The 10,000-nt window shown below is 49.3% G+C and overlaps 1 protein-coding gene across 1 annotated transcript in view; it reads left to right on the top strand.

Moving 5' to 3' along the window:
- The window catches only part of LOC141770067 (uncharacterized), a 15,417-nt gene extending 6,173 nt beyond the window's left edge, over positions 1–9,244 (top strand). Inside the window, exons 6-13 of the mRNA XM_074639723.1 lie at positions 479–582; positions 1,005–2,693; positions 2,913–3,548; positions 6,074–6,926; positions 6,969–6,989; positions 7,129–7,418; positions 8,604–8,711; positions 8,782–9,244. Coding sequence (XP_074495824.1) covers positions 479–582; positions 1,005–2,693; positions 2,913–3,548; positions 6,074–6,926; positions 6,969–6,989; positions 7,129–7,418; positions 8,604–8,693 — 3,683 coding nt within the window. The 3' untranslated portion in view covers positions 8,694–8,711; positions 8,782–9,244. The remainder of the gene's footprint in view (positions 1–478; positions 583–1,004; positions 2,694–2,912; positions 3,549–6,073; positions 6,927–6,968; positions 6,990–7,128; positions 7,419–8,603; positions 8,712–8,781) is intronic.
- Positions 9,245–10,000: the final 756 nt, after the last annotated feature.

Genomic DNA, 10,000 nt, shown 5'->3' with positions numbered 1-10,000 from the left:
ACACACACACACACACACACAACTAGAGGCTCATGGGTAATGTAGTGTTGTCTGCTCTCATCCTGACCGACTGAAGTGTAGTTCTAGATGATGTTGACTGTTAGATCAATAATCAGTGACAGTTCACAGATCGAACCGCTGATCTCAGGTCAGTTCAGAAAGAGTTTAAGAAATGGCGAAAAACAAGTTTTAAAAAAGTTTTATAAAGACGTGTCTTCGGACGGCCGTGGACTCACACGGCGGTCTATAAAGACGTGTCTTCGGACGGCCGTGGACTCACACGGCGGTCTATAAAGACGTGTCTTCGGACGGCCGTGGACTCACACGGCGGTCTATAAAGACGTGTCTTCGGACGGCCGTGGACTCACACGGCTGGTTTCACCTCTTTGCTTCTAAACTCTCTGTTTATTATCTCAATGTGTCAGATTCATGTTTCATATTTAGATCAATAGTGTGTGTGTGTGTGTGTGTGTGTCAGGTCGTTGGGCGAAGATCGCTGCGGAGATTCCTGATCGTTACGACGCTCAGTGTCTGAGAGAGTGGAGGAAACTCAGCAAACCAGCACCACCTCCTCGTGCTAAGGTACATTCACCTGTTCTCACCTTTTCTCACCTGGTCTCACCTGGTCTCATAATCGGTCTGTATCTAGTAGGGTTGCACCGATACCGGTATCGGTGCCGATACCACTTTACGGCGGCGTGACGTTAACCTCTTGTCAGCATATTTGGGGTCCTCACGCTCACGCTCCACCTCCCTGACGGTGCGGGCGAGACGGGCCGGTGGTGCGCCCGACACCGCTGGGCCGGGATCCCACCTCAGTCGGCGCCGGTCCTCACTTTCATTGCACCGCGGGGTTTTGCTTTCACCCTCTGACTCGTGCGTTAGACTCCTTGGTCCGTGATTCAAGACGGGTCGGGTGTCGGTCCTGTAGGACTAATAAAGACTGTATGGAGCATCTACAGGAGGACATGTGACTGACTGTAACTCTCTCTCTCTGTCAATAGAAAGATAAATCAACTAGAAAAGATCCAACGAGTGGCGGAGGAGCGAAGAAGAAGAGGAGGAGGAGGAAGAAGGCTAGCCCGGCCAGGAAGAGTATCAAGAGACGACTGATGGAGCTGAAGGAGGAGGAGGAGGAGAGCAGCGAGGATGACGGGATGGTGGTGGTGTACATGGACAGTGATGAGGAGGAGACGAAGAAGAAAAAGAAGGAAGTAGTGGAGGTGGAGGAAGAGAAGGAGGAAGAGAAGGAGGAGGAAGAGGAGGAGTACACCTTCCCCCCCATGCAGGAGTGGATCCCGATAGAAGAAGCACAAAGTTTCACCTTCCTGAACTTCCGCCCGGTGGAGTTATTCTCCTCCGGCGTCGCCCACAATCACGAGCGTGTCCGGTCCACCATCCTGGGCCAGTTTGGGCGCTCCGTGATCGTCGGACCGAGTCCCAGAGAGCTGCAGTGGGCGGAGCGCCACAGCAGCAGCACCATGATGATGGTGTCGCCCGACCAGCTCCGAGCCCACCTGTACCGCCAGGTGCAGAACTTCAACAACCAGAGCTCCAGCCGCCGGAAAAAGATCCAGATCGACAAACGGAGCCCCCTAGGCCGAGTGACGGACATCGGGCTGGGCTACGAGCTGCAGGCCGCGGTGACGCCGTGGATCGGCAACCTGCTGATCCCGCCGAAACACAGACTGACGACGGCCGACGCCCTGAGGGAGCGAGGAGAGAAGACCCGGCTCCCCTCGACTCCCATCTTCCTGCTCCTCCTCCAGACCTTGAACGTGGACTCCTTGGGCTGCAAGGAGATGATAGAGCAGAGGAGGAAGAAGGTGGTGTCACTGGCGCCGCCGCCTCCTCCACTTCCGTCCTCCGTCCATAAGAACACCGTCGCCGGGATGCTGCAGCAGAGGAAAGCCATGAAAGAGGAGACGCTGATGTTCGACCAGCAGCACAAACTGATCCTGAAGCAGCTTCAGGTGCTGCAGCAACAACAGAAGCAGAAACAACAACCGCTGCTGCTCAAAGTGCAACCTCCTCCTCTTCCTCCTCACCCCCCGTCCAATCACCCCGGCGTTCTTCTTCAAATGCCTCCTAACATGCATCGTTGGATGTCTCCTATGTCGTTTCCTCAGGCTGTCTTCATTCCTCATCCTGTCACGCAACCTCACGCTTCCTCCATCCAGTCTCCCTCGTCCCTGAACACGCCCCCTCCAGCTCCACGCAGACCTCCTCCTGTCTCTGGGGTCCCAGTGCCCCTGAACGCCACCTCTACCTGCTCCGCCTCTTCCCGCCAGGAAGCTGCTGCACCTTTGACCCAAAACCTCCCGGTTGCTTTGCCCCCTTCCCCTAACCGGCATGCTTCTATTGGTTCTTCTTCACAGCCCAATCAGCAGGCTGCTCCCTGCACCTCCAGCAGCCCCGTCACCGGCCCCACCCGGTCTGGTCCTGCCCCCGGTCCATCCAGCTCCAGTTCAACCACAGGGAGGGGGCAAAAGGTGGCAGAGGATCCAGAGGCTGTTTGTAGCAGTCAGAGCGGGGCGGGTGATGGTGATGGTGATGGTGATGGTGATGGTGATGGTGATGGTGGAGGATGTACAGGTGTGGAAGGGGCGGGTGATGGTATGGTCGCAGAAGGACGGAGGACTCGAATGCCGAGTCAGAAGGCCAAAGCTCTACAAGAAGCCACCGAGGCCAAGGTAACCACCATCTTCTTACGAATTCTTGTCATCAGGTGATTCATGTGAGATTAACCACAGCTCCCAGCCAGGCTCCCCTAACCTGCTGGGGGTCCCTTCGGTGGTCCTCTGAAGGCCACCTTAGGGTACTCAGTTTTTTGTCATGAAATACACTTAGAAACATCTTAAACTTGTCTTTATATGATGTCATCAGTCTGACTAGTCTCTGGTTCCTTTCAGGCTGGAACCAAGAAGAAAGCTGCTCCATCTCCACGAAAGAGAACCCCGATCCAGACTTCAGTCCCTGTTCCTCCTCAGACCTCAGTCCCTGTTCCTCCTCAGAACCCGTCCCTCAGACTGAACGTCCTTCCAGTCTCTGTGAACTCGTCCCCGTTGCCCCCGAACGCCACACTTGCGTGCTCTGATAGGAATGTGTCCTCAACTTTAGTCCCGCCCCCCTCCATACCGACCAATCAGCACCTTGCTTCCTCCACCTCAAGCCGACCTGCTCCTTTCTCCAACGATCATGACTACACCTCCTTTAATCTCCGGCCCAGTCAGCGTGGCTCAAACTCAACTCAACCGACCACTGACTCCGCCCACAACCAGCCTCCCAAAGCCCCGCGCAGCAGGAGGAGGAAACGAGGGAGGGGGGAGGAGCAGCCGGGCGTGACGGGCAGTCAGGACGACCAATGTGTGGGCGGGACAGGTGACGCGGTGGGAGGGACAGGTGACGCGGTGGACGGGACAGGTGACGCGGTGGACGGGACAGGTGACGCGGTGTACGGGACAGACACAGGTGCGATCCAGGAAGGAAAGAGGGTCCGGCACCCGACTGAGAGGCTCAGAGCTCTTCAGGAGGCCACTCAGGCGAAGGTAAGAGTAGCAGCCAGGTGTTTACAGGTTAACAGGTGATGTAATAAAGTGTGTGTGTGATGTCACTGCACTGTGATGCAGCTCTCCTCCAATCAGATCCATCAGCATGCGTCTGCTGGTTTAATGAACAATGAAGAAGAATAGAGACAACAGATACTCATGAAAATACTCGGATGAAAAGTAACGCTAGATGTTTGCCTGAGACCCTCAAACCATTAAATCCACCTCTGAGAAGCACACCCAGGTCACTGTTACCCGTGCTCCAAAACATCGGTGAATAACACTTAGAAACATCGCTGAAATACATTCAGAAACATCACTGAAATACACTTAGAAACATCGCGGAAACACACTCAGAAACATCGCTGAAATACACTTAGAAACATCGCTGAAATACACTTAGAAACATCGCTGAAATACACTTAGAAACATCGCTGAAATACACTTAGAAACATCGCTGAAATACACTTAGAAACATCGCTGAAATACACTTAGAAACATCGCTGAAATACACTTAGAAACATCGCTGAAATACACTTAGAAACATCGCTGAAATACACTTAGAAACATCGCTGAAATACACTTAGAAACATCGCTGAAATACATTCAGAAACATCGCTGAAATACACTTAGAAACATCGCTGAAATACACTTAGAAACATCGCTGAAATACACTTAGAAACATCGCTGAAATACATTCAGAAACATAACTGAAATACACTTAGAAACATCGCTGAAATACATTCAGAAACATAACTGAAATACACTTAGAAACATCGCTGAAATACATTCAGAAACATCGCTGAAATACACTTAGAAACATCGCTGAAATACACTTAGAAACATCGCTGAAATACATTTAGAAACATCGCTGAAATACATTCAGAAACATAACTGAAATACACTTAGAAACATCGCTGAAATACATTCAGAAACATAACTGAAATACACTTAGAAACATCGCTGAAATACACTTAGAAACATCGCTGAAATACACTTAGAAACATCGTTGAAATACACTTAGAAACATCGCTGAAATACACTTAGAAACATCGCTGAAATACACTTAGAAACATCGCTGAAATACACTTAGAAACATCGCTGAAATACACTTAGAAACATCGCTGAAATACACTTAGAAACACCGCTGAAATACACTTAGAAACATCGCTGAAATACACTTAGAAACATCGCTGAAATACACTTAGAAACATCGCTGAAATACACTTAGAAACATCGCTGAAATACATTTAGAAACATCGCTGAAATACATTCAGAAACATAACTGAAACACACTCAGAAACATCGCTGAAATACACTTAGAAACATCGCTGAAATACACTTAGAAACATCGCTGAAATACATTCAGAAACATCGCTGAAATACACTTAGAAACATCGCTGAAATACATTCAGAAACATCGCTGAAATACATTCAGAAACATCGCTGAAATACACTTAGAAACATCGCTGAAATACATTTAGAAACATCACTGAAATACACTTAGAAACATCGCTGAAATACATTCAGAAACATCGCTGAAATACACTTAGAAACATCGCTGAAATACATTCAGAAACATAACTGAAATACATTCAGAAACATCGCTGAAATACACTTAGAAACATCGCTGAAATACACTCAGAAACATAACTGAAATACACTTAGAAACATCGCTGAAATACATTCAGAAACATAACTGAAATACACTTAGAAACATCGCTGAAATACACTTAGAAACATCGCTGAAATACACTTAGAAACATCGTTGAAATACACTTAGAAACATCGCTGAAATACACTTAGAAACATCGCTGAAATACACTTAGAAACATCGCTGAAATACACTTAGAAACATCGCTGAAATACACTTAGAAACATCGCTGAAATACACTTAGAAACACCGCTGAAATACACTTAGAAACATCGCTGAAATACACTTAGAAACATCGCTGAAATACACTTAGAAACATCGCTGAAATACACTTAGAAACATCGCTGAAATACATTTAGAAACATCGCTGAAATACATTCAGAAACATAACTGAAACACACTCAGAAACATCGCTGAAATACACTTAGAAACATCGCTGAAATACACTTAGAAACATCGCTGAAATACATTCAGAAACATCGCTGAAATACACTTAGAAACATCGCTGAAATACATTCAGAAACATCGCTGAAATACACTTAGAAACATCGCTGAAATACATTTAGAAACATCACTGAAATACACTTAGAAACATCGCTGAAATACATTCAGAAACATCGCTGAAATACACTTAGAAACATCGCTGAAATACACTCAGAAACATTGCTGAAATACATTTAGAAACATCGCTGAAATACACTTAGAAACATCGCTGAAATACATTCAGAAACATCACTGAAATACATTTAGAAACATCGCTGAAATACATTCAGAAACATCACTGAAATACATTTAGAAACATCGCTGAAATACACTTAGAAACATCGCTGAAATACACTCTCATGACTCCCCCTGTGTTTTTTGTTTCCAGGCTGAAGCCAAGAAGAAGAGAGCTTCTCCTTCTTCTCCCCGTAAGAAGCGCTCTCGTACGTCTCGCCCTAAAGAGGAAGTTGTGGTACAGGACCAGCCGGTGACTCAGCCCTCCGGGTTCTGTTTACTTCCCGGCCAGTCGATGTGGGTCATGACTCCTGGCGGGCTGGTCCAGCTGGCGATGGTACCAAACGCACCCCTCCCAGCTCCACCCGGGAACCATCAGCTGTCCACGCCCCCTGTGCCACTCACCGCCAGCAGCCAGCAATCAATTGCAGCTCCCCCCACCACCGCTGTGTCTGTCCCTGTAAACCTCCCCGTTATGAATCAGCCACGCCCTTTCCCTACCCCGCTCACCTGTGCCTCCAAGCCCCTCCCCCCGACCTTCATCCTGCAACCTGTTTCAAAACCCGGCTCCTCCCCCCTGCCCTACTGCCCCCCCCAGGTTCCCTCGAAATTCTTCCTGCCATATAAGGGCACGGTGAGGGTGGACCCGGCGGCGCCCCCTCCCCTCAGGAGGGAGGCGCTGCAGTTCGACCCCTCCCTGATGTTCCTGGAGTCCCAGGGAGCGGTGCGTGATTGGCTGAGCGGTCGGGGAGGTGTGGTGGTACCTGGAGTGGACGTAGCTCTTCCCTACCTGCCGCCCTTCGTCAGCAGTCTGAGCACGCTCAGTGCGCTGCTCCGAGCCAAGAAATCTCTGACCACATCGTCCCTGCAGCTGCTGAGTCGAGGGTCCGAACCCCAACGCCACCCAACCACGCCCAAATCTGACAGCAGCACCGAGAAGACATCCAGTCCACCTCAAGACCTGCCAGACTCCACCTCTGACCTCAGACCAGCCCAGGACACACCAGGTACCGCACCTGACACACCAGCTACCGCACCTGACACACCAGCTACCGCACCTGACACACCAGGTACCGCACCTGACACACCAGCTACCGCACCTAACAGCTCTTTCCTGTAGGTGGCGCTCCCATGATGACGATCACTTCTTCTTCTTTTTCTGCTTTGTTTGTTTTGTTGTATGTAAATGTTTGTTTCGTGCACCTCCAGCTCCGTCGGTCAACCCTCACCTCCTGCAGGAAGAGGAGGAGGAGGAGGCGGAGCTCGTAGTGGTGGCCCGTCAGCTGGTGGCGGAGCGTTTCTCAGGTAACCCCGCCTATCAGCTGCTGAAGGCCCGCTTCCTGTCCTGCTTCACTGTCCCCGCCCTCCTGGCCACCGTGCAGCCAATCAGAGAGAAGACTGAGGCCGGCCCAGCCAATGAGGAGGAGGAGGAAAAGGAGGAGGAAGAGGAGGAGGAGTTGAAGAAGATCCAAGAGAGAGGAAGACGGAGGAGAGTGGAGGTGAGTTCAAGGCCTCCAGACCTTCGCATGAAAGATGATGAAATAACTTTAATGGTTGATTTTATATGTCTGACACCGTTCATCCATCCATCCATCCATTCATTAATCCATCCATCCATCCATCCATTAATCCATCCATTCATTCATCCATCCATACATCCATTCATCCATTAATCCATCCATCCATCCATCCATTAATCCATTCATCCATCCATTCATCCATCCATCCATTCATTCATCCATCCATCCATTCATCCATTAATCCATCCATCCATCCATCCATCCATCCATCCATCCATCCATCCATCTATCCATTCATTCATTCATCCATTAATCCATCCATCTATCTATTTATCCATCCATCCATCTATCCATTAATCCATTCATCCATCTATCCATTAATCCATCCATCCATCCATCCATCCATCCATCCATCCATCCATTCATTCATTCATCCATCCATTAATCCATCCATCTATCTATTTATCCATCCATCTATCCATCCATTCATCCATCTATCCATCCATCCATCCATCCATCCATCCATCCATCCATCTATCCATTAATCCATCCATCCATTCATCCATCTATCCATTAATCCATCCATCCATCCATCCATCCATCCATCCATCCATCCATTCATTCATTCATCCATTAATCCATCCATCTATCTATTTATCCATCCATCCATCCATCCATCCATCCATCCATCCATTCATTCATTCATCCATTAATCCATCCATCTATCTATTTATCCATCCATCCATCCATCCATCCATTAATCCATCCATCTATCCATCCATCCATCCATCCATCCATCCATCCATTAATCCATCCATCTATCTATTCATCCATCCATCCATCCATCCATCCATCCATCCATCCATCCATCCATCCATCCATTCATTCATCCATTAATCCATCCATCTATCTATTTATCCATCCATCCATCCATCCATCCATTAATCCATCCATCCATCCATCCATCTATCTATTAATCCATCCATCCATCCATCCATCCATCCATCCATCCATCCATCCATTCATTCATTCATCCATTAATCCATCCATCCATCCATCCATCCATCCATCCATCCATCCATCCATCCATCCATCCATCCATTAATCCATCCATCCATCCATTAATCCATCCATCCATCCATTAATCCATCCATCCATCCTCAGAGATCTTTGCTGCTGTGTGACGACGGGTCCGGAGCTCCAGCCAGTCACTTCTCAGGAATCATCACCAACACACCCGGAACGGACCAGTAGGAACCAGAGTGGACCGGACCGGACCGGACCAGTAGGAACCAGAGTGGACCGGACCGGACCGGACCAGTAGGAACCAGACCGGACCAGAGTGGACCGAACCGGAGCAGACCGGAGCGGACGGACCAGTAGGAACCAGACCGGACCGGACCATTAGGAGCCAGACCGTCACTGTGGAGTGAAAGCACAGATCTAAAGGTTTAGTTCACGTTCTGAAGGTTCTCTCAGATTTCAGTGTGAACAGAACAGATGATCTGATGAGGAGCTCCTAAATCAGCATCTGATTCTCTAAAGTCTGAGTGTCCATGAACGCACCAACAAAGACAAAATTATATTGAACAGATGTCATAATTAATGAATGAAGTGGTCTGACTGATTGATTAGTAGTAAACGATGAAGATGAGTAGAAGGAGGAGGAGGAATTAGGAGCTCTGTGGTGCGTTCAGGGAACCTCAGAAAAGTTCAAATTACACTAAAAGTTGTCTGGTTTATTTTGTATTCTGTCGTTATCAGATGGTTGTTTTGTAATAAAGAGAAAGTTTATGTGAAATGAAGCCGTCTCCGATGTGTCTCCGATGTGTCTCCGATGTGTCTCCGAGGACCAGTTAGAGCTAGTTCCCCCCCCACACTGGTAGCCCTGCTGGGCTACCTAGACCTGGACGTTGTGGGGACATTGTGGACTATGGGGACGTTGTGAACTGTGGGGACATTGTGGGGACGTTGTGGACTGTGGGGACGTTCTGGACTGTGGGGACGTTGTGGACTATGGGGACGTTGTGAACTGTGGGGACATTGTGGGGACTGTGGGGACGTTGTGGACTGTGGGGACATTGTGGGGACGTTGTGGACTGTGGGGACATTGTGGGGACGTTGTGGACTGTGGGGACGTTCTGGACTGTGGGGACGTTGTGGACTATGGGGACGTTGTGAACTGTGGGGACATTGTGGGGACGTTGTGGACTGTGGGGACGTTGTGGACTGTGGGGACAGTGTGGGGACGTTGTGGACTGTGGGGACAGTGTGGGGACGTTGTGGACTGTGGGGACGTTCTGGACTGTGGGGACAGTGTGGGGACGTTGTGGACTGTGGGGACGTTGTGGACTGTGGGGACAGTGTGGGGACGTTGTGGACTGTGGGGACAGTGTGGGGACGTTGTGGACTGTGGGGACGTTCTGGACTGTGGGGACGTTGTGGACTGTGGGGACGTTGTGGACTGTGGGGACGTTGTGGACTGTGGGGACATTGTGGGGACGTTGTGGACTGTGGGGACATTGTGGGGACGTTGTGGACAGTGTGGGGACGTTGTGGAC

Source organism: Sebastes fasciatus, chromosome 6 (assembly GCF_043250625.1).
Source record: "Sebastes fasciatus isolate fSebFas1 chromosome 6, fSebFas1.pri, whole genome shotgun sequence".
NCBI lineage: Eukaryota > Metazoa > Chordata > Actinopteri > Perciformes > Sebastidae > Sebastes > Sebastes fasciatus.
Note: the sequence above shows the minus strand (reverse complement) of the source record. Positions and strands in the feature narration are given on the sequence as shown.